At 37.8% G+C, this 24,789-nt stretch overlaps 3 protein-coding genes and 2 long non-coding RNA genes across 6 annotated transcripts in view; 2 read left to right on the top strand and 3 right to left on the bottom strand.

Annotated features, from left to right (window-relative positions):
• LOC118644180 (tensin-1-like) overlaps nt 1–10,172 on the top strand; it is a gene marked incomplete at its 5' end in the record, with an annotated part of 53,297 nt that extends 43,125 nt beyond the window's left edge. Inside the window, 6 exons of the mRNA XM_036291576.1 lie at nt 1,504–1,650; nt 2,890–3,081; nt 3,619–4,055; nt 4,172–4,390; nt 4,736–4,907; nt 8,382–10,172. Of these exons, the coding sequence (XP_036147469.1) occupies nt 1,504–1,650; nt 2,890–3,081; nt 3,619–4,055; nt 4,172–4,390; nt 4,736–4,907; nt 8,382–8,591 (1,377 nt within the window). The remainder of the gene's footprint in view (nt 1–1,503; nt 1,651–2,889; nt 3,082–3,618; nt 4,056–4,171; nt 4,391–4,735; nt 4,908–8,381) is intronic.
• Nucleotides 10,173–12,007: 1,835 nt separating this feature from the next.
• LOC118644165 (DDB1- and CUL4-associated factor 13-like) lies at nt 12,008–15,285 on the bottom strand. Its single transcript, XM_036290719.1, has 7 exons — nt 15,095–15,285; nt 14,613–15,010; nt 13,519–13,690; nt 13,291–13,438; nt 12,908–13,208; nt 12,667–12,830; nt 12,008–12,583 (listed from the first exon to the last, which is right to left on the bottom strand). The coding sequence occupies exons 1-7, from the start codon at nt 15,162–15,164 to the stop codon at nt 12,496–12,498; spliced, it is 1,341 nt and encodes a 446-aa protein (XP_036146612.1). The 5' UTR covers nt 15,165–15,285; the 3' UTR covers nt 12,008–12,495.
• Nucleotides 15,286–17,440: 2,155 nt separating this feature from the next.
• Nucleotides 17,441–20,562, top strand: LOC118644048. 2 transcript variants are annotated; one of them, XM_036291391.1, is made up of 5 exons: nt 17,441–17,602; nt 17,705–17,774; nt 19,082–19,281; nt 19,956–20,099; nt 20,334–20,562. In XM_036291391.1, the coding sequence occupies exons 2-5, from the start codon at nt 17,768–17,770 to the stop codon at nt 20,418–20,420; spliced, it is 438 nt and encodes a 145-aa protein (XP_036147284.1). In that variant the 5' UTR covers nt 17,441–17,602; nt 17,705–17,767; the 3' UTR covers nt 20,421–20,562. The 2 variants fall into 2 exon arrangements, with proteins under 2 accessions (XP_036147284.1, XP_036147285.1); XM_036291392.1 differs by lacking the exon at nt 17,441–17,602 and having other exon boundaries at nt 17,624–17,774.
• On the bottom strand, nt 19,262–24,782 carry LOC118647139. Its single transcript, XR_004964454.1, has 3 exons — nt 22,744–24,782; nt 19,935–20,116; nt 19,262–19,395 (listed from the first exon to the last, which is right to left on the bottom strand). It is a non-coding gene; the product is annotated as an uncharacterized LOC118647139 (long non-coding RNA).
• LOC118647141 lies at nt 20,159–22,557 on the bottom strand. Its single transcript, XR_004964456.1, has 2 exons — nt 22,468–22,557; nt 20,159–20,226 (listed from the first exon to the last, which is right to left on the bottom strand). It is a non-coding gene; the product is annotated as an uncharacterized LOC118647141 (long non-coding RNA).
• Nucleotides 24,783–24,789: the final 7 nt, after the last annotated feature.

The raw sequence follows: 24,789 nt of genomic DNA, 5'->3' as shown, positions 1-24,789 counted from the left end.
CCCCGCGATGTGCTTATTACACATTCAGACTCTCCGCTTTTGCGCCGGTGAAACAGCACGGCGCGCCGTCCGGTCTCTCTCTCTCTTCAATGTTTCCCCACCGGCAGAAGAAACTAATTGGCCCCGCGACGGATGTACAACATGCGGCAAATATTATTTTTGTGGGACGTAAATTTTTCTACGATTCGCGCCACAGGATTTGTTCGTAATGTCGCCCAACGGCGCGCAAAACACAACGTACTTGTCTATTTGTACTTTACGCTCGCAGCTTTTGACCGAGCAAATTTCAATAGTCGGAGTTTCTTTTAATTTAGCAAAGTTTTACAGTGCACTAGCATAGGTTCTGAAAGAAAAATATGCCGCAAACTTTGGCCGACGCAGCTCGGCAAAAAGTGTTTCCTTTCCAACGAAATTTCCTTCGTTTCCCTACCATTTTTCGATGTTAAGTAAGCGAGTTTGGTTTTCTAATTGCTCTCCATCACGTCACTACTTTGAGAAATTTGCAAACGCGTAAGAAAATTATTGCAATTTTTCTCAATTCAAAATTAAAAACCTAATACACATACGAGGTCCTTCCTCAAAACTCGAATATCGAATCATGAAAAAAAAATTTGAGCTGCATCTTAAGAAAAACTTTATCTAAATTTCCTACTTGAAACGCGATTACGAATATAAACATTGATTACAAATTGTAAACATCAAATCAACATCTCAGGACTTCTCTATTATAAATTGTTCCGTATTATTATTATTATTGCCTCGAGACTAATTTCTGAGTATCTCAGCGGAAACGCGACTGTAAATACGGGTTTGAAAGGGCTATTTTCACTTTGTCATTCTACACTGATTGAATGATATGTAATATTTACAACTATAATTGCATAGTAAAATAATTATGCATCAGAAGTATCATTTTTATAGTAACTATTACAATAATATTAGTAATAATAACCATATACTTATAGTGATGTCAACTATGAAATTTATAGTACAATTTATACTATATAATTCATAGTATAAATTATACAGCTTTAAAATATAGCACATGATTATTATTACTAAAATTATAATAATAATTACTATAAAAATGATTTTTTTGGCTATAATTATTTTACTATGCAATTATAGTCACAAATACAACACATTTTTCTATCAGTATATAATGTGTGACGTGCTGGTGAAATTTTATTACAATCAAAATTGAGTATGTTGTTAAAATTCTCCGTTTCAAAAATAATTTTTTGATCATCAATGAAATATTAATTGGCGATTTTCCTCTCTACGTAATTTATATATATATATATATTTTTTTTTTTAGAATCAGTTGCACGAACTGATTTATCGCGCAAACCATGAATGCGAAAATATTCCGCACAATTAAACTGAAAACAGCGAACCGTGGACTGCAGGTTGAATTGCGATAGTAATATTACGAAAGAGACAGCGAAATCCTATGTTTAATAAAACCCATGTCAAAACTCGGGCTTTCGTGTCTGCTTGCAGGCGGAGGAGCTGAACACCATCGTTGGCAATGCTTTCCGCATGGCGTACGTGGCGCAGCTTCAGCGCCAGCCGATCCTTCAGGATGTAATCTCGCCGCGATCGACGCCGTCTTATCGCAAGGACAAGCAGGAGCATCGAACGTCGTGGGTACGTTTCGTAGTATAAAATACAGGTCGAAATAAACAGATGCGACTCTCCCCGAGCGAATGAAACGGGAAAGGCGCGAATTACGCGAGACACAAAAGAATTGTTACCAGCGCGCCGGCCAATAAAACCAGCACCGTAGTAGTTTAAAGTGCTAACGAAGTCATTTATTTTTGTCGCCGTCAGCCAGCGGAGTTTAGTTGAGTTTAAACTTTACACAGGCCGGTTAGATATCGTGCCATCTGCTAGTTTTCTCACAAAAGCGCCGTAGATTGCAATTAAGTAGTTTCAGCAATTAGCGGACAGTTTCCGAGATCTTCTTAAAGATTAGCGCCTGTTGAGCCGGCAATCGCGGCAATTTATTCCGCCATGCGAAATATAAACAGAGGCAAGCGAAGATACGAAATCCAAAAGGGACACCTCGAATATCATCGAGGAACAGAGGGGGCAACGTCGCGATTCCGATCATGGCGCGGTCTCTCGCCTCGTAGGCCCTTCCTATAAAAAATCACCGAGATCGTTTCTTCGAAAACGTGTACGAAACTCCTTTCTCCTCCGAGCGCGCGGGCGCGGACACTCCGGAGTGCGGATGTGCACGTTGATGTCCACCGTACGCCGGGAAGCGGAGCAGATATCCGGGATGCACGTACCGGCACAGTGCAGGAAACGACTCTGGAGCGGCAGCTCGCGCGGAAGAGCCTCTTAAATATCCAAGACCGCGCGAGACGAAAGGGACAAACTACGGCAACCGCGTCCTCTCCCGACTTCCCCGTGATGGTCTCACGGGGGCCACCGACTCCTCCGGTAGGTGTCCCGTTTGCAGGCCGCGTTAATTATAAATTCGACCCCGAGTCTCTCTCTCTCTCTCTCTCTCGCGTTTCTCGCTCACCGTCCCGCGTCGCGTCGCCTCGCGCCTTTTCCGAGTAAACGGTCAGTCCGCCGCGAACCGCTGCAGAATTTCGTCTCGGGGGAGGGAAAACCGTGCGATTCCGCGGAATCAAATATTCAACCCGGGGGAATTCTCCCCCGGGGGGGGGGGGGAGAGATTATCGACGATTCGTTCAGGAGGAATCCGGGAGCCCGCGGATTCGCACTTAGGACAATGATTGTGCGTTCTGTGCGGAAGGGAGGGAGGGAAGGGGTTCCTCCTCGATCTCGAGGAAATAAGACCGAAGGAGGCCTCTCTTTTTTAAGTACGCGGGATACAATTCAGGCGATAACCGTCCGTCGTTTCGTTTGCAGAACAAATCGCTGGCTGGGGGGGACGACAACACGGTCGCCGCGGGCGCTTGCAGGAGTCCGTCGTCGAACTCGTGGCTGAAGAGTCGGACGTCGCCCACCACCAGGACTGGAAGGGGTCCACCCGCAGCAGCGGATATGAACGTGCAGCTCGGCAGCGCCGGCTCGCCCACGCTGCGGCTCGCCAGCGTAAAGGTGATTTCACACGAGCGTAACAAAGTTACGCGCTACTTATACAGGGTGTTTGGTAAAGATTTATGCAATCTTTATAAACAGGTAGAGCGCATTAAACTGAACGGAAAAGTCCTTTACCGTTTTTCCATTTTCGCAATAGTTAACGAGTTATTGATTACACAGGTACACAAACAAGTGATGTTTTTTTTAATTCAGCAATTCTGACCTTGGATTTGAATTCAGCAAGTCAAAATACATAAGGATTAATTAGTTTGGTCGGCCGAACCAACCACTTTTTTGTGTGCCTGTGTAATTAACAACTTATTAACTATTATTAACTATTGCGAAAATTGCAAAATGGTAAAGAACTTTTCTGTTCAGTTTAGTGCGCTCTACCTGTTTATAAAGATTGCATAAATCTTTACTAAACACCCTGTATACATTACACTCGGACATGTCACGACGAAAGCCCGAATTAGCCTGTGGCTGACAGTGGCGCGAAGCTTAGGAGCTTAAATTGACTGCGCGAACGAAATTTGAAATCCGAATAAATTCCAGACGCCGAACTCGATCCCGGGTCTGCGGCCGTCGTTCACGAACGTCCTCGGTCCCATTACGGGCGTGGACGAGCCGAAGAGCATATCCCAGCAGAGCACGCCGAGCAGCGACGAGAGCAACTCGCCGACGGAGTTGAACTCGTACAAGAGGCTAACGGACAAGCCGCCGCTGATAAAGCGGCTGGCGATGGGCTTGACAGGTGGACGCGACGTTCTTGGGCTGAACGGTGAGGATGACAGCTGCCCGCTCGTCAGCGGTAGCAGCACGCCGACCAGCCCGTCAAATAGGCCCCACTCCGGGGGCTACATAAACGAGGCGATCATCGACTCGGAGGGCACGAGGCCGTCGTACAACAAGATCCCGCCGTCCGAGAGCCTCGACAATACCATCAACGCGTCCATCACCAACGCGAAGAACTTCAACATCGAGAACAACAGGTAAGGTTTCCAAGCCGGGCAAGTTCACCGTTCCCCCCCCCTCCCTCCAACCTCACCGGAAGCGATGTGGGACCGCCGGTGAACGAATGGTGAACGGTAGTCTCTTTCATTTTCAGGATAGGGCACAATTGCCCGGACTCGGGCACGGAGGCGGAATTCAAGTCGAAAAGAAGATCGCAAATTAGCACGTCGAGCAGCTCGGTACCCGCTGACGGAAGCACTCATGGCTCCACGCCAACCCCGCCGCCTTTACCCGAGAGAACAGACAGCCTGAATAATCGAAGCGAGGAGGCCGAGCTACGCAAAGCGCCCTGGTTTCAGGCTGGAATACCCAGGTTGGTGTCCGCGCGACACACCGTGTTACTACATGGAGTAAAATATACACGCATACGCGCGCCCGCGCTCTCCCCCTCTCGATGCGCCTTCTCGGTGTGCCGAAATAGCACGTCGCCTCCGGCTAATTTTAAATATTCGTCGGGTTGATCCGGTCCACAGTCCAGTTTCCAGTGGCCGCCTTCTTTGTGACTGGAATACGCAAATCCAATCGTCCTCTCCTCCCCCCTTTCTCTCTCTCTCTCTCTCTCTCTCTCTCTCTCTCTCTCTCTCTCTCTCTCTCTTGTTTACCGCAAGAAAGAACCTCCCACCCATCTATCATTAACAATACGAACCTGTGATTCCAGAGAGATAACGCTGGAGGTATTGAGCCAGGAGCCGGAAGGAGCATTCATGGTGCGCGAGAGTACCAGCAAGCCCGGATGTTACGCCCTCTCCCTCCGCGTGCCCCGTGAATTCCAGCCGAGCGGGATAGCCCATTATCTCATAATGCGTACAAACAAAGGTTACAAAATCAAAGTAAGTCTCTCTCTCTCTCTCTCCCTCTCTGGCTTCGACCGTTTTCTTTGCCGAGTGTCGAGTATCAAAGTAGTCGCAAACGGTGCTCGTGAAAATCAAAGCGAATCACAGTAAGACAGCACTCGCGCATCCGTCAAAGGACCTAACTAAAATCCACGCGGATCGCAGTCTGCTTGACGTTCCCCTCCAAGAATAGTGGCTGCTGATCATTTTGACAGACGCGAAACTGTTTGTGTTTTAAAATGCGATACCTCGTCTCAGACAGTCAAATTTTAACAAGTCTTGCGAAGTGTCTATTATAAATTTTGTCGTGAGAATGCAGAATTTGTTAGAACGGCAGATTAACCGTGGGAATACAAATATATTTAATTTTAAATGGTTACAAAACAATTACTACTGGTAATCTCTATTGTGTTGTTGGAATATATTAGTAAATTCTTCCAGTAGAACATTTAATGCTAATACAGTTTTTGTTAAGGATGTTTTGGCTGTATGATATCTATTAACTGAAATTTAAAAACCGTAAACTCCTTAGGTTTATTTATTTCTTTTTTTAATCAACGATAAAAAATTTTGGCCCCCTAAATATTTTGCTGCATTATTAGATGAATAATTTATTTGAAAGTCTAATAAATGAACCCAAATATAATTTTGCACGAATATTTTTTAAAGTCTTATTAGTATATGTAAAAAATTTAATTTAATTTCTAATGCCATTTACTCATTAAATTTGCAAATAAGTACTAGAAAATGCGGTTTTCACGTAAAAATCAAGAATGAACAAAAAATTATGTTTTAAACTGATAAGAAAATTTTGCTCAAATTCTACACAATTATTCAGTTATAATAATAAAACAATTATATATGAAATTTTTATTTGCAAGTACATAGAAATAAGGATCCAATTAATTAAATTAATACAAAAAATATATATTGCCTATGCGAGCCAGTTCTTGGTGCGTGGAAAAAAGGAAGGCCTCGTTAACTTATCCAATTGTATTAAGGAAATTAATCCCTAGTATCACAAAACATTAGCGCAATATTGGGAAGTAATTTAAAGGCAATATCCCTAATATTGGTCTCATATTGCAAAGTAGACCTTATTTAGTCTAAGCAGCAATATTGGTTCAATATTGGTTCAACATTGAACCGATAAATGTTTTATATTGGACATTAATTGCATTTTAATTTGGAACCAATATTTTATGGCCAATATTGGCGTTACATTGGCCAATGCACTTTCAATATAGTCAATGTTTAGCCAATATGCCAATTTACTGCCAATGTATTGTGCTACTGGGGATATACAAAACAAACGTTTCGATCCATTTGCATCTTCTTCAATATATAGTCGATTAACAAGATTTGTCTTACAAAAACAACTTATTCATGTCGCGGTGTCTCAATAATCTCGTCAGTCTTCTCCCATCAGTCAATAATTAAACAACTTTTCTAATTGATTTTGAGATGAGCGAGAAACAGACAAATTCCATCGATCCAGTGAAACGTAATAAATCTTTACCAACTTGTGCAACAACAAACCGTACTGATAACATTTTTATATTTTTAGTAACGCAATTTGAAATACGGACATCCTCTACCCGCTATAATAATTTATTCAAAATTGTTAGCGTACCAGCAATCTGTCTATCGGACCTTCGCGAACATCGTACGGAATTAGATGTCGGTTCTGCGGGAGTAAAGCTCTTTTTAAACGCTCGTAATACCTAACGGTAAAGAGAATACTCCTATATAGGCGCAGGTTAATATTGAATAAGCTTGCACGCGGGATGCTAATGCGCGAAGGGCCGAAGCTTTTAGTAGCCCCGGTACATTATACTCAGGCTGCGGAGCTAGCCACCGCGCGCGCACTTTAGCCATTCGGATATGTGTATTTAAATGGTCGAACTTTCTCCCCCCCTCCCCCCATCCCCTTCCCCCGTAGCGTAGATTAAATGAGTCCGCGGACTTTGATAATCTCCGAAACCAGTATAAATGAGTTTTGTTGAATGTACCGCGGATGCCGTGGGGAAATCAGAACTCCTCGCTTTCTCTCGCCCTCTCGCCGTACAAGCGGGATTGCATCGCGCTTGTAACAAGCACAGCGCCAGATTCGAATGAATGTTGGCGCGATAGCTCTGTGATACGCAACCGAGCCTCGTGCCAATGCGCACGTGTGCGGTACATTTAATATCGCCTCGTTATACGGCGTGCCTTCCAAACGCGACCGGCGACGCGGGAAAAGATCTCCGAGCGACTAATATCGCATTTCCCGGCAAGGCGGGTTGCCTAGTAACAATGCCTAGTAACGCAATAATGTGTAAAATGGAATAATACAATGTGTGCATAATCACCGAGTAAACAAAAACCGTTAAAATAACATTTTATATATACATTTTATAAATACATGAAACAACAACAGTTAAATGTTGTTGTTTTATGTATTTTTTCAACGTTTTAAAATAGTGTACATATATAAACCAGAAAGATTATTTGGTATATTTGATTTTATTTAAACATTGCCGAAATGTAACGTTTCAAAAACATTACCTCCAGGTCATGATCAACATTTGCTCATATTGATGTTGCAGACGATATATTTGAAAATGTTACATGTTATTGATATTGTAATAATATGGTAGTAATGATTTTATACTTATGTTGTCACTGTGTTATTTATCGAACAAGTTTTCCTCTTTATTCCTCATTTCAAATAAGGGAAACCAATTGCCATATGAGACTAGTTATCAAAGACGGCCTGCAGAATGGTTAATCAAAATGAGCGGATTAGTAACAATCAATTTTAATCTTTTTATTTACGAATATAATATTTTAGATTTTATTTTTGCACTTTTTATTTCTTGTAAAAACTATGGCAACAAAAACAAAAAAGGCAGAGATAAACTCTGATATTATTGTGAAAGCTCTTAAAGCTTTTTTATACGATAATAGATTCAAGAATAATATTTTTTTTCAAATACCTATGGAATATAAATGTATTATAATATACATAGTATTATAAATAATACATGTAGTTTTAAAAAATCTTTCATTTATTTTTTCCTAAAAATTACTTCAAAAACTGTGACAACCGATCTTTCCAAAATTTCTAAACTCTATTGGGAAAGAAAAAGCATCCTACTAAATCGTGAATGAATTATTTCGTTTGAGTGTTATATTTCCATTCAATATTTCTGTAATTTCATACAGAGCTCTAATGGAGCGTTTGTTTTGTGTATTTGAGAGCAAAAGACACTCGATCGCTCTCGCAAAAATATATGGCAAAAAAAAATCTGCTTTTATTTTTCCGGACGGCTCGGATAAAAATTGTGACGTTTCGACGCAACGTTTACAAATTTTGCGAGAGGAAGCAGAGATATCACGGGCGATGGGTAAATTTCGAAAAACGTTAGAATTAATGCCGATGCAGCGCTACGAATACGCCGTGAAATCAATAATATTGTATGTTTTCAGGGCTTCACGAAAGAGTTTACGACGCTCACCGCGCTAATCACTCACCACTCGGTCATGCCGGAATTACTGCCGTGCCCGTTGTCGCTGAGCCGATATAATCCGAGCTTCGTCAAGACTGACTCCAGCAAGGATTTCGCGGACATCGACTCGGACCCGGATTACAATACCCTGGCGGATTTTCGCAAAATGATGGCCGATCTGAACGTTTAGAACGATCGTCGAGGCTTCACTTCCTCTCTTTTTGCACTTTTCCGTGATTTTTTTTATCGCGATTCACGTGAAAAACCGGTTGGAAAATAGATTGCGAGGCACCGTTCGGTATTATTTTGTACCTGGATCGATTTTGTGCCATTGCATCGTACGTAAAAGGACGACGTCTTACACTCGCGATCGCGTAGTCCGCGAGGAAACGATCTCCGCCCCCGGGATAGTTTGGTGCAGCGCACATTGGACGACGCTTAGTTAAGAACGAATCTATGTTCCGGAAAGACTCGCACAGCCACCAGTGATACATACTCGTAAGTCATTAATAACGATAAGAAACGTATAGCGTATACACAAAAAAAAGAATATCAATTCTACCACCAAGAAAAACGATTACTCAACTTACTTTTCTCCCTAATAACTAACGGTTATTTTCAACAAAGAATATATAAAATCTATGATAGACTTGCGGATATAAAAAACTTATAATTATTTGAAGAAATACTTGATATTTATTTAATTCAAGCAGATATTTTTCTGTGTGTACACAGAAGTGTTTTAAGTGAATATTACATTTTCAAGTAAATATTATCTATTATTAAATTATCAAGATATTCGTTGAAGATAATTGTTACTTAAAAGAAGAAAACTAAGAAATAAGTAACTGCTTTTCTTAACATGAGAATGATATTTTTTTCTGTGTAGATAATTTAATAACTGCTAGTGTTACACGGACGCGTGACTGAAATAGCGATGCGACTTTTTTTTCGTTTTGTATTACAGCACACGCGAGATGTTAGTTTTTAGTTTAAGTTTAATGTAGCGGACGAGGCGAAACAATTGACGTCCGTCGAATCTTCAATCAGAGTAAATTATTTTCGCGAAATATACGTTCACGAGCGCTCGTTACGAGGATTATTATATTTTTTTCGCGAGTTTCTCTACGTTAAATGAAAACAGATCGAATTTTGTTATCGTTTGGATCGTCCCCGACAGTTGCAACGATGCCAAACGATTCGTATGATATATCTTTGTTATAAAATGTATGATAGAATCGAGTATAATTGGAGAATTAAGAAGATGAGAGGATTCAATTCATTGCGTTCAAATACAAAGTGAATTTTAATTTATGATTCGTTAAGAGGACGTCAAAAGTACATAACGATGCAGAAGAAAACGGAGGGTGATATTTTACATGAGGGACGATGTTCTCTCCGAGAGAAAAATCGATACCTTCTTTCAGGACAGCGTTTACATTAAGATATTTATCCATTTAGTTCCTCTCATGATTGCAGCTTCATGGCGTTTGAAAGTGATCTAGTAATTTTTATTTGACTGAAACGATTATCTAATACTTTTCTATAAGATGTAACTGAGGATTGTATTACCATCGTCGCACATAACGTAAACTGTATTTTGTCGCTTCGAAAGCAGGAAGGCTGTCGTGTAATACGAAAAACGCAATCGCCTTCTTCTTTATAACTTTTACAATCAAAAGTGTTCACTTGAAATGCGAGAAGTACGAGGAACCGTCACATATCCAAGCGGTCACGATAACATGAAAATGAGTCATGATTGATAAAAAAAGTAACTTTTAATAATCACTTTGGACGTCATTTCGATATCATCAATAACTTTTTTTTTATGCTTGGATATTCTGTATCTCGAAACAAAGACCTAACTACGATAGTTAAACCGCTTAAAGGTATTGAACTTGGGAGCAAAATGAAGATGTAACTAGTTTATTATCGAATCTGTATATGTGGAAAGTTGAATACTTTCATTATCATTTAATCGCATTCCCGATGGTATATCGCAATCCGATGATATATCGGGGACCAAAAACGAAAATAACATTCGTTATAATTTTGATGAAACAATTCATTCTAGTGTAACATTGAAATGGAGTAAATAATGTTGATTGTATCATGTTTCAACGCGTCTCTCGTATAAAATAAAATAAAAACGAGAAACAAAGATTTTCTGATTTGTTTCTCATTCCATTGCAAATAATAAGTTATCAAATAATATTCAAATTTAATGAAATTATATTCTATATTAGTAACTTGATATGTATTTTGAATAAAATTTAAATCAAGAGGGAGTGCGAGAGAAACAATGGAAAGAGTAAAAAATGGATGACACTGTATATTTTTCACTTTTGGTCCCTGATCGCAATATTGATGTACATGTGTTTATATGTATATATATGTTATTATTCTCACTCGCGCGTTATACTTCCACACATATATTTAATTAGTGTGAACGTCAAAGAGGATTAGTAAATGGCATGGAATCTTGGAAATACGATTACGCCTAAGAAAGGACACAAAACTTTCTCGCGAAATTTCGATTCAGCGAAACACGAATTGCTATAATAGGCGATAATTTAGTTTCTTAGCTATCCTAGTCTTGTACAGAAATTTCGCGCATAGCTACGACAATGGAAATCATACGAATATGCATAGATAATTATTGTATTTAAACGATTCTCAGCGACGATCAGACACTAAATCGCGTGGCACCTTTTTATACATGAGAAAATAATTTTCCGAGCATAATCACGTATTATCGATTTCTTGGCTCATGCATATACAAACAATTTAGATCGCATCGAAATCTATAAAACTGCCAGTGTACTATCTCATCAGAATCATTCGACTGTCATTTATTACGAAACGTAAGAGCAAATCTCGATTTGTTAAATAAATTTTAATGCCGTAGGGAATATACTAGAATGTAAAAACGATATATAGCATACATTTTGTAGCATTGAATATTAAATTTTCCAAAAATGACAGCGGTTTCGATTCCTGAACGAGTGAGGCGAATGAGAATACGTCGACAACGTTCATCGACAAGTTTTCATATTCAGATTCATATCTAGTAACGCATTGTGCTGGGAGAAAGCTCAGAATTGATGCATATGGTGCATTGAAATCGTATGTATGATATGTATAATAGATTTGTGCGAATATGAATCGACTGTGACTTTCTACTTCTACAATGTGTTCCTGTGTAATGCTTTAATGACAACGCAAATTATCAAATTATAAGAAAGGAGAGAAATCTCATAAAATATCTGCAAATTTCATTAAATTCCTTTTTTAGAGATCTTTTTTAAGATCACAGCTGCATTAAAAGTGATGTGTCTTATATTGTTAATCTCACACACGCGCACGATTTATTAAATCGCGCAAAAAATTTTAAATAGTGTTTTTGGGAAATATATATAAAATTATATAAAATTGAAAATAATGAGAAAAAAACGAAGAAAAGTTTGTATTACGAAATCGATTAATGCGTGCTAAGATAATCGCGCAAGAAACGCAGCATAATTAACTGTTGTAATGTACGCTACGCATGACATTAATCACTGCTTGAGGTTTGTAATGTTTTATGAATTTATTATCGCGATGCGTTGTATAATGTCAAGAGAAATTATTTATTGCAATAAATATAATACAAAGTATTTCTTACGACTACATAATATCCTACAAAGCTCGTATCAGAGTATTGCATTGAAGATTAAGAATTATGAATTAAAGATCAAAGTTAGATCAATCAGCTAGCTTTAATCCATTTCATTCTGACCAGTTGAATTCTAATCTGCAATTCTCAATCTCTACCGCGTAGTCTGATACGGACTAAGGGTCGGCTGTTGCAACTTCTTGGTAAACTTACCTACCAGGTAAGCATGTGTCTATCTTCATTTCTTTTCTTAAATAAATGAAGACAAATATATATTTATCTGATAGGTAAGTTTACCAAGAAATTGGAATAATCGATCCTAAAAGATTTAACAAATATAAAAATCGATGACTCGTTGAAACAACCAACGAGTTGGTATAAAGATCGAAATGCGACGCGCGAAATTGTATCAGATAAAGAGATACGAGAACACACCGCTTCAACTGTCCAGTGCCACAACATTCTTCTGCCTTTCTGCCACGTACGGTACGGTTCCCTTCTTGGAATGATGACGCCTATTAGCCTCCCTGCGAAATAAAACAATGTTGTAAGATTCATTCAAAAATACGTTACAAAATCCAAAAGCATTTTGAAATTTAGTTGTACTTACTTGCGTTTACTTTTCTCGCGAATCGTTCGTAATTCGGCTCGCGCATTGTATATGTGTTTCGGCACTTGTCTGTGACGTGCAATTCGTCGGACTTCCGGATGCGCCGCGTACTTCTCTTTGAGAGCGTCATTTAAGAGCAGCGCGTTTCTCTCTCTGGCCCTCAGCTGTTGGACGGAAAATCAGATATATAATTATCGTAATATATGCAAAACGGTATGTAAAATTATAAATTTATGCTTACAACACCGAGCTTCTCCGATGCTTTAGCCTTCCATACGCGAAGATTCATTTCATCGCTGCCACTAATTACGTATTTGTTGTCCAACGACCATCCTACGCAAGTAAGTCTGTGCATGCGTCTCGTGTGGTACACCTCCCGCGAATGACCTTTATTCACTTCGAAAATACGGATCGACTTGTCGTAACTGCCCGAAACAAATTCTCTTCCCGTCGGCGAGTAATCGACGTCTATCACAGCATCCACATGATCCATGTGTACGTTAACCGGCGCTTTCAATTTGCGGATATCGTAAGTGTATAAACTAAAACAGATGTGTTTTAAAATTCACGCAAAAGTTACGCAAAGCTATTATCCTCCGTTATTCGTCCATTATTATATCTCACTTGTAATCTTCATTGGCGCACGTGAAGACGAAGGCTTCCATGGGATTCCACGACAGCTTGTTGCTTCGTAATTTCATTACTATCCTTGTTAAAGGTCCAATCTCTCTACTGTCATATAAAACTATGCTGCGATCGCTGGCGCAAGATGCTAAAAGTTAAATTAAAATTGTTGAATGAAAATTTTAACAGTGATTTTTTATCATATATATCATATATATCATAAATCACCTAAAAGATCCTTTTGCACTGGATTGAACTTTACATCCAATAAACTATCCACACCCCATTTAAATGTTCGAAGGGGCTCATTTCTAGTATCCTCCCACATGTGGCATATGCCTTCTCCACAGGTAACAAAAACCGATTTGCTCCAATGATGTGTCACACCAGTTAATACCGTCTACGAGTACAAGAAATTGCTCGAGAAATCTTGAATTATTTTTACATTTAAAAAAATCTAAAGAAAGCGAATGTTGCTTTGCAGACAATTGTATTCACATCTCATATGGAAGATATATAATAAAAATATAACAATCTCAAATGTAGCAATCATGGCACACGGAGTCATGTGTTTGTTTTCTATGCCGAAAGCCTGGAATTCAAATCCAAAATAGTTTGGATTTTATTTAATCACCACCTCTCTCTCAGTAGGCAATGACAAACCACTGAGAATATATTGCCTTTCCAAATAGACTTTAGAACCAGCATTAGAATTATAGATTACGTATATACATATAAACTAGAAACAATGTGCACACGACAGAAATATTTAAGATCAGCATACTTCTGATAAACTCCAGATTCGAGAACAATCTCATCACGCACATGTGTCATACTTAAAAAGAGATCTCTCTACACAGAATTAAACTTTATATCTGATATACTATTTACATCTCATTAAAAGATATAAAGCTGCTCACATAAATGTAAAAAATAATAACATAAATTGGACTAAACTTACATTGTTTTTTTATGTTTCTTCCCCATTAATTACTAGAAAACAAATTCTTGAGCCAAATGTTAGTTTGGCATAATGGATATACACTGCCAAATATTTCATATATTTAAATAAATAGCTTTATAACTTTTGGCATAGAAAATCTGTTTGATGTACAATTTTGTACTATAATTTTTTTATACATGATATATGATTTTTTAAACTTTTGTCAAAACGTGATCTCTCGTCATAATTATGATATGTACTTTTATGATCACTTACATAAATGTATAGGACCTATAGTTACGGATAAAAGAAATTGCTAAAGTCTTGGAAATTTTCAAATTTAGCAAATTTAGGAAAACCATATGCAAAAACTACGTACTTTACTGGCAATAGTATTCACAGGTTCCTCCTCCTCATCTTCGTCTGTGGAAACGGCGTTCCACGTCTTGATCGTCTTATCGTCGCCAACAGTAATGAAGTGCTTGTTGTCCGAAAAGTACACAATGCCACGAACTATGCCGTCGTGAGCCAGGAACGAGCGGGTGCACGTCCCCTGGCCGAGATTCCACGTTCTCACCTCGCCGTCGTAGGCGCCGCTCAGGAGGGTGGACAACTGAGAGGGATGTTTACATATGCAGGACACGGCATCCTTGTGACCTTCCAGACTACCTAGAAACGGTTTCGCGAACACTCTCTCCAGCTTAACGGCGTTCAGCGCTTTCGTGTATTCCCGGGCCTCCTGGAAGGGATGCAAGGTGGGATCGAAGTTTCGTGGGACTGAAAACGACGAAACACAATTAGATCGTCGCTCCGGTTTTCGCGATTAGGTTAGATCAGCATCGCGATTTAAATAGTACTTACTTTTGTGAATGTCTCGTTTAGTTTCCCGTAAGTACTCGTCAGGATTCCTACTTAACACTTTAACCTTCATCTTCGACGAAAAACCCTGTGCACTTTTTCATAGAATTATATACGAAAAACTATCACTTCTCGACTTCTCCACGTGTGCTCCACATAGTCCACATACGATACGATGTATGGAGAATAAACAGAACCTATGAGACGAATGCGACATCTATGAAGACTTCTGGAAACTAAAACTTACTATGAGATTTCGTGCAGACAAAAAAGGAATTGATAAATTAAATTTAAAGAATTAACAAATTAATAATAGTATTTATATTAACAAAATAATAGATATTGATCGACAAATTAGTTACTGATAAAATTAATTAAAGTTTAGTTAAAGATGTATTATCTTTAGATATCGTATTAATTTTGATCGATAATACAGTTTAGATAAATACATATAAATAAAAAAAATTTTATATTTATAATACTTATATAATAAATAAATATAATAATAATTTTATACATACACGCATTAATTAATCAGTTTATATACAAATAAAAAACATTTTTTAATCAATTTCTTAAATGTAATTTATATTAATGATTTTTGTATTATTTCAAAATATTTATAAAAATTTCTGTAAAAATCTTTTTACTACATACATTTTGAAAATAATTTTTATGAAAATATTTATAAAAAATATTATTTGTTTGGGTAATTTGGATTTTAATTATACTTATTACAAATTAAAGTTTATTTTTCTAAACATATGTTCTATGAACAAAGATATTCCACGATAAAATCCGAATTATTAATAAATTGACAGCGACACGTTTGACATTCGATAAACACATAGCACGTGTCTTATCATCCATACAGCACAGAAACTTTCAGCAACATTGCTGTAACGTTACAATCCCTAGTAACAAAAAACATTGGCGCAATATTGGAAAGTAGTATAAAGACAATATTCCAAATATTGGTCCAATATTGTAAAGTGGACCCTTCATCTTATTTAGCCAATTTGTCTAAGCAGAAAGATTGGTTCAATATTGATTCAGCATTAGGCCAATATTGAACCAATCGATTTTTTATCTTGGACATTAATTGCATTTTAATTTGGAGCCAATATTTTATAACCAATATTGGCGTTACATTGGAAAACATTGGGAAAATATTGGCCAATACATTCCCAATATAATCAATATTTAATCAATATTAGTCAATATGCTGCCAATGTATTTTGCTACTAGGGATATTACGAGTTGCAATGTAATATTGCAGAGACGTTTCAGAAACATGCAATATCAATATTACGCCGAAATGTTCCAGTAATATTGCAGAAATATTATAAAATTCCGAAAATATAACATATTAAAAAATATGCATCAAGTGTTCCAATAATATACGTTCAACTTCGAGTAAGAAGACATTTGTGACATTTTTTAATAGTTTTGTGAGATTTAAATATTTGATTTGTGTGCAATATTTATACCAAAGACTATAATTATATATGATAATTTTATTTTTTTATTTGAAAAATTGTTCAATTTATTGTTCTATTATAAATGTCAAAAAGTGCAATTAAACAACTATAAATGTAATGCTAAGAAATTCATATATATGTATTTATTAATATTATTGCTTTTAACAATAACTAAAATAATGCTATTTAAAAATAATGCTACTTAGATAATAGAATATTATGTAAGTTTTTATTCTTATATAAAATGTAATAATAATTTTCTAATTTTCTATACTTCTAATATATTTTAGATTTTAATAGATACACTTTGAGAATATATAAAAATATTCAAGAGAAATAAGAAAAAAATTCATTGCAATTGCGTAAATTCACAATTTTTTATCCAAATTTTGAATGCAAAAAGATTATAAAGTTACACAAATTGCAACGAATTTCTTTTTATCTCTCTTGTCTTTATATATTCTCAAGGTTTATCTACTAAATTTGAAGCGTTATGCATATTTTTAGCAACGCGTTTCAGGGGCGGTTGTTCCAACTTCTTGGTAAACTTATCTACCAGGTAAGCATGTATCTATCTTCATTTCTTTTCTTAAATAAATAAAGACAAAATATATTTACCTGATAGGTAAGTTTACCAAGAAGTTGGAACAACCGACCCTCAATGTATCAAATACATTGCATGTAACATTGCAGTAGTCTTACATTGTAATATTTCTCAGGGCGGACACTTCAGCGTTGCCGCAAGCTTGCAGTAACATTGCAGAAACATTTCGCAACGTCCATGCAATATTACAATATTTCAGTGTAAGGTTTCTGCAAAGTTTTTATAATCTTTTGGTGCTGTATGAACAAAAATAAAGATAAACAAAAAAATCGCTGAAGAATATTGCAATTTGCACACGTATAAAGTAAAATATTTAAGTAGAATTTGAATCAAACTGATGGCGACTAATAATCGTACTAATCAATATCTGATACTAATCTGTCATTGGATAGGAAAGGCGTGGGAGTATATCATATCACATTCTAGGTAAGTTTAATATCATATATGAAGAGTAAAGAAAAAAGATAGTGAAACATTTCGGCAAATAAGATTACGCGAGCGATAAGATTACGTCAGCTTTTAACTCAGCCTACAGATACGGTGGGCACCATCTCGTATTGAGGCCTCAGTCGTGCCGAATCGATTTCCACTATGCCAGGTGAGCAAAAAGTATATTTATTAATATATATAGTACATTAAAATAGAAATGAAAAGGATATCGGCTTTTCCATAATTACATTAATTCTCTGTTTTAATTCTCTGTTCTCTCATAAACTTCTCTTTTCTCTTCGACATTTACTTTATTATGGATATTATCGAATATCGTTTTCTTTTTTCTAATTTTTTCCCTGTTAAAAATAAATCTAAAGAAGTATAAAACTAAAATTACAGTTTTATTAGAGCTAATTTAAACCTAATTAAAGAGAGTAAAATTTAATTTCTATTTCAGAAACTTAATTTATGAAATTGAATTATAATAATTATAAAAAAAGTTTAATCAATTTAGTTAAATTTAGAAATGTAACAAAAAAACTTTAAATAATTTTTAGAACTTTTTACATTTATATATTTTAGATTATATAATTCTATGACACATTAATTGCGTCAACACGTATACACTTACATGTAATATTTGCATGATATATTACACGTAATATATCATGCATTGAATTGCATATATTATACATTAAATACTTATGTTATTGCTACAATAATTACACAAATAAAATTGTGGGAATAACTAAAGATAAATCATATTTTACCAGAAATCTAATTAAGCATTAAATATAATTATTTTGTTTTAAAAATATGTAAATTATATGATCGTAAAGATAGTACGTGCGATATGTGAAATCATCGATTAGAAGAATTGTCTGGAAAAGTGTTATCATATTGATTACAAGAAATGTGTGTCGGTGCGCATTAATGTTACGTAACACGCGTAATCGTTATATATAGATTTATACAGATGTCTTTTGAGATTGTACAAAATAAGATTTGTATTATTTAGTGGAATTAAATATGGCATTATCAAAATCAACGAAGATCTATAGATTAATACCAATTATTAAAACAAATAATTAATTTTAATAACTTTTTGAAGTGATATTTTATAAAAAATACATCAATTTTATAGAATATAATGTCTACTATTTTTACTATGTACTTTTATAGTTAAAAAAAACAAGCAATTTTACCAAAAATTATTTTTGTAACAATTGTCAGTACAAAAGAATGCTTTTAAATTTAAAAAGAAAGATTAACGTGAAAAATTTGTATATTTTTATTTTATGTCAAATCAAATATCAAAATCATAATAAATCAAATATTAAACATTAAGTAATATGAGTTTTTCATTCGCCGAAATAAAGGCAAGAAATTGAAACTTGATGGATCAATTCGAATTCACTAATTTTTTAATTTACTCAACATAATAGTCTTGCTGACAGTTTATCATTGTTACAGCCTACAGATGGGTCAGTCGTGTCGGCTCTCAATCGCTGCCAGAAAACGCGGTCAGCGGCGGCCGCGACAGTGACGGAAGTGCAATTTACGTCGGCAGAGCTTTTCACGATGGCGACATGGTGCCGGCGAAAGTGATTCCCGACAAGGGTGTTGCTTATATTAGTCACGGCGGCGAGGAACATCCCAAAGATAATTACGAGGTGCGAAGAAAGTGCAAAATCAACAGATTTTCTTCTTTACGTTACGAGAAACGTGACATGAGCATCGTGCGAAGCTTTGTATTGCTTTACCGCTCCATCAGAGATTGACACTCTCTGTAAAATGGCATAAAAATTATATCATAAAGTATACTTTGCCGTATTTTTACACAAACATTATAATTATGTAAAGTTAATCGGTTCTGACTTTTTTACATTTATCATCGATAAAAATTTGCTTAATTATTATAACAATTGTATAAATCGATTTGGATTTGTCTGGGGAACAATTTCTCTTAATTCTATAACAGCGCTTTAGCTGTTATAGAAGCGATTACATCATTTTCGTAACTTACGTAACGTATCGTAAAAGGGGTACATAATCAAAGTACACAACTTATTAATTGTATTGTCGTCGTCGTTTTATTAGATTCAAGATAATCTCGCGATATCAGTTTTTGCAGGAAGTACAGCTATTGAACCGACGAAGATATTAGATTCGATATTGACAATAATTTCTGACCAATAATTCGCACAAGATTGTTATAACGATACTTTGCTATCTGATTATCTTCTTCAAGTAACAACGATAACAGCGAATGGCAGAATTAATGGTCCATAATAATTGTAAGTAATTAAAAATACCAAGGTCTTACCAGTTATTGTGATATTGCCAGGTCTTATGTCAGGGAGAATTTGCATGGGAGTTCTGCAGCAACGGTGAAGTACCAGAGGATGCGATAATCGCCGGTCAAACCGGGGATGGAGAACCTCTGTACGTTGGCCGTGTCCTCCATAGTGGATCTCAAACGATTGGCAAGGTCGGTCTTTTCGGTACCTGTTTAATTTCGGGGGTCAGCAGTAACGATGACCGTTTCGAAAATGCGGAACGACGTTTTTGATTATTCAAAGCACGCTTTTCCATTCAAAGTGTCCGCCAATCTGCGCCTAGCATTTGGCAGACAAAACTCATTCTTATCGTGCGCAACCTTGTTAGACAAGAAACATAATAATTTAGTTCTAAGGAGTTTGTAAAATAAAACACTTTTTTTCAGATACAACCGAGTCACGGATGCCTGTACATTCCGTTTGACGGCGAGGAGCTGTCGTTCAAAGATTACGAAGTACTCGTCGTACACTAACTCGATTGCGGATGTCCGAAGATTGAACATGCAATACGCATTTTATACACGACCTGAGTTAATTGAGACAAGCAAAACAACCTCCAAACAAGAGCATTGTAATCACAAAAAGAATTGAATAGAAAATTATTGCGAAAAAAAATTGTTCGGTTTTCTAAATATATTTGTAAAAATTCATAAATAAAACGACGACAAAATAGCAACAAATAATTATTTTCTTATTATATTTTCAATTATTACTGACGAGTAATAAATATAGTTTATACCGGGGATTATTACGAAGAACGATCCGTATTCCTTATTTATCTCATCGTTTTTGCATAATTTATTATGTTAATTGATAAAGTTAATTATTACATAATTAAATACACACAAAGAGTCATTTTTCTTCAGTCACTCATCACTCTCTTTAGCCTCTCTCCCCCAAAATAGCAGTAGCTACGCTATTGTTACTTATTATTATATTATAAAACTAGTAAAACACGTGATGATAAACTGATCAATAAAAATTATCATCATTTTATTTTTTTATATTGTCCTTGTTAATTATAATTTTAATGTCCCGTTTTGTATTTTAACTATGTATTTTGCATTGTTAACAGATTAATATAATGTAATATATAATAATACACATAATATTATGATAAGAAGAATAATTTAATTAAAATATTATCAATAAGCGACGTAATAAGAGTCATCTGCAAGGCAAACGAGCTGCGAAAATAACTAATACAGTCTTGACCTAAAAGTGATTATGTCGCTCCGATGAGGACGCGGAGAAATCGTTTCTGTCTATTAAATTCGATAGCTACGAAAAAAAATCGAAAGTTGCTTTATGCGCCGAACACGGAATTGAAATCGCTAACTGGCTCCATGGCTACTAACTAGAAATCCATGATCCTCGAATAGCGGTTCAGCGAAGCGAGAATGCAACGAAATAAAATATCTTTGGCCACAATTATTGCTGTCAGTAAACAATTTATAAATATTCGTAGGCTTGACCGTCAATGCCAATTGTAGAGAAGTATTATATAAGTTCTTGTAGAAGTATGATAGTAATATCTCCGTTGTTAAGTGACGCATTCTAGTAATTATGAAATTATTTAATAATGCCGGCCATTATGCAGTGACGCTAATATGCAAATGTATAATATTTGTCATGAGGCACGTTTATTCTTTTGAGCATTTTATTGAAACTTTGTTTAAGATACATTTTAGAATTTAACTACACAAACTTTGTCATCTGTTTTTTAAACTTGAGTTTATTATCACACCAATATATATATATATATATATATATATATATATATATATATATATATACATTTAAATACTTCTTTTATTATTTAATATTTTATTCAACTATACACATTTCGAGTTATGCAAAGTTAAATAATAGAATAAGATTTTATTTAAAAGATTGTAATCTTTTTAGGCATGTTTTAGCAAGCCTAATATGCCTCTTTTTAAGGTAAACAATTTTAAAGTATTTATAAAGTAGCTATTTGATAAGTTGATTATAATTCTACCGCTAATCTAGAGTTTACATTACATATGATGCAAATTTACAGTACTCAATTATCAGAGTTGATATATTTTTTAAATTAAATTAATAGTTAAGAAAATAAATTTAATTACGTTATATTTACATAAACAAAAATTTAATTTAAAAGTTATATAAAAATTAAATGAAACTTAAAATTAAGTTAAATTAAAAGTTAATTTTAGAAAGCATTATTTTTGCATATGCATATACTCGGTTATACTTTTTCTCAATTTCAAATAAATAAATTTCAAATTAATAATTTTATATACAATAAAATACACTGTGTTTTAAAGAAAATTAATTTTTAAAATCTATTTCTGTGATAGAATCCAACTCATTATGCATTTTTGTAAGTAATATTCTAAGTAATAAATATTTATATTTAAGCCTAAGCTTTATTAAAATACATTGACGAATGCAATCACAAAATTTGCCAAATTTAAAGTATTGACTGCTAAAAAAATTATTCTACAAAATGTAAATGAGAGACTGTAATACTACCTTCTCCGCTAGTGGAATAACCAATTGGTTTCACCGCGAAAGAATCGTACCTCTCGCGCGCCATGATGACCAACGAGGATGGCTCTTGAGTAATGACCACCACAGACGCACCCTCGTCGGTCGGATATCAAGACAGAGAGAGGAACAGAGAGGGGGAGAGAGAGATAGAGATAGAGATAGAGATAGAGAGAGAGAGAGAGAGAAGGAGAGGTGCCGGTGACAGCTCTGCATCGAATATTTTATAAGCATCGCTGTGGAATTGCGAGCATTACTCACTTGACGGTATCATACGTCAGACTTAAGCCAGGGCCGCCTCTAGATGTCTTTCGTCGTTCGGACGCGACCTTGCGGATTATCGTCCGTTTCGATTTCGCGGGTACCGAGCCACACGAAACTCGGAGGATTTCACGACACGCGTGACACAAGGCCCCACCAGAGTCAAGGCCCGGTCGAATCCGGGACACGGACGAGGCTCCGGAGCGGGCTCTCGGTCCGAACGAGCGAAACCGCGCGAATGAACGATGACGAGCGACGTGTACATCGGGAAAATCCGCGGTAGTCCCAGGGAGCCGGTGGAAAATTGCTCGCGATAGCGACGACGTCGCTCGAGCTGCCGAGTCGCGCGGACAGCTTTGAATTCACCGTCGCAGATAATGGCCGCACTTGGACGGCCCTGTTTAAAATAGGCTCCGACTGTAGAACGCGCTGGGACCGTGCGTAGTAGTGATTACTTTATCAACGAATTGTCACATTTAACAGCGCCTCGTCGAGCTGCGCGCGGCAGCAATTCGTCGACGACGCTGCCTGTTTACGCTCAGTTGCCGTCCGTACGACATCGCCGACATCGGACGCGGTTGTCGTCGACCGGCATCGCGCCCCGTTTCCGCCTCGGCCGAAGGCAAAAATCGCTTTCGCATTTCTCTCGTCGGTCATTGAAGTCACGCGCGCGCGCGCCGCAAGGTTCCTCCAAGGAAAATGATCTCCACGCGACTACCGCTCTGCGCCACTCGCCCCCTGATAGAAGGGAAAACGCGTACGGACAGCGTATTCGGGCCGGCGACAGCCATCGTCATCTAAGGGGAGGAACTTTCGCAACCTGGGAGGAACGTGTCAGGGACGCCCGGAGGCTGCGAAGTGATCGATCACGCCGGATGGATCGCCCGGATGGTGAAAGAGGCAGCTTACGCAACGCGGATTAGTCGTATACGGTTTCTCGTGTGAGTAGGTGGACACCCCCCCGCGAGAGGCTCGTTGACATCATCCGGGCGCGAGGACGCTCGTAGAGACCTCGGGACCGCCGGCCAGCGCGGCGATTTGGATCGCCGGTGTAACCTGGACCGCCCGACAGAAACGATGTATCGTCGAAACGTGAGGTACATGAAGCCGAAAAAGATCGTGATCCGCCGACGCAAGAACAAGTACTCCCTGGGCAGGAAGATGAACACGATAATCATGACGCGTCGTTCGTTTATCAACATGTCAATGTTGAGGATGTCGGATTAGGATTCCGTGCCGCGCGGGGAAACGGTGGAGGTGGAGATTTGGCGCACCGGGCGGCTGCTGCCGCACGTTATGCTCCATCGCGGAAGGTACACTCGCGTGTCAAGGTGATCACCGTCATGCTTTTCGCGGGTCGGGAAAGGGGAACGAGCGGGACCAGCGGGACGATCGCCGGGGAGGAATAGGAGCGTCCGTCCCTCCCCCCCCTCCCTCCTCCGGAGGCCTCGGGCACCGTCATCGGCAGGGGGCTGACCTTGACCCGAAAACTACCGCGGGGCGGAATCGGAAGCGACTCGCTCTCGTGGAGCATTAGCCGCGGCCCGCGTGTGTGCCGTGCACCGCGGAGGAGCGGCGATTAGGCGCGAACGTCGTCCGGCGACGACGTTGCCCGGCGAGGGGGCCAGCCGCGTGTGCTTAGTGCCTGGGTGGATGTACACGAAGGCAGATCAACACTCGCTAAGCGCTGCGGGAGGCAGACCGTAGGAAAGAACGGCGAGCGAGCGGTGACAGCGCGGCCCCGGGGAAGAGGTGGTACGGGGTATACTGGGCACGCTGCTGCTGCTGCCTGCTGCTGAACGGTGGTGGACCGGCGAAGGAAGGAGACAGATAACGCCGCCGCCGTCTCGTAATGCACGATGGTGCATTAGCCGGGAGTCGCGGGACCACCGTGCGATTTCTCTCGAACAGCCTGAGCCCGAGAGAGTCCAGGTTTTCCATTTCGATCTCGGACCGATCGTGCACCGTCGGACAATTGAGAGAGAACTCTACAATTCCTCTAGTCCTCTAAGAGGGAGATTAGATTTGGACCTGCCTTTCTTCCTC

Source organism: Monomorium pharaonis, chromosome 8 (genome assembly GCF_013373865.1).
Source record: "Monomorium pharaonis isolate MP-MQ-018 chromosome 8, ASM1337386v2, whole genome shotgun sequence".
Classification (NCBI taxonomy): Eukaryota; Metazoa; Arthropoda; class Insecta; order Hymenoptera; family Formicidae; genus Monomorium; species Monomorium pharaonis.
This window is presented reverse-complemented; position numbering and strand designations above follow the sequence as displayed.

What these genes read in the sequence shown, in the direction of transcription:
- LOC118644048 (XM_036291391.1), top strand. An exon ending in ATCCCAAAGATAATTACGAG is followed by an intron (nt 19,282 to 19,955) that starts GTGCGAAGAAAG and finishes TGATATTGCCAG; the next exon opens with GTCTTATGTCAGGGAGAATT. An exon ending in GATCTCAAACGATTGGCAAG is followed by an intron (nt 20,100 to 20,333) that starts GTCGGTCTTTTC and finishes ACTTTTTTTCAG; the next exon opens with ATACAACCGAGTCACGGATG.
- LOC118644165 (XM_036290719.1), bottom strand. Translation starts at nt 15,164, where the DNA reads ATGAAGGTTAAAGTGTTAAGTAGGAATCCTGACGAGTACTTACGGGAA. An exon ending in TGAATACTATTGCCAGTAAA is followed by an intron (nt 13,691 to 14,612) that starts GTACGTAGTTTT and finishes TTGTACTCGTAG; the next exon opens with ACGGTATTAACTGGTGTGAC. An exon ending in CGCGAGAAAAGTAAACGCAA is followed by an intron (nt 12,584 to 12,666) that starts GTAAGTACAACT and finishes TTTATTTCGCAG; the next exon opens with GGAGGCTAATAGGCGTCATC.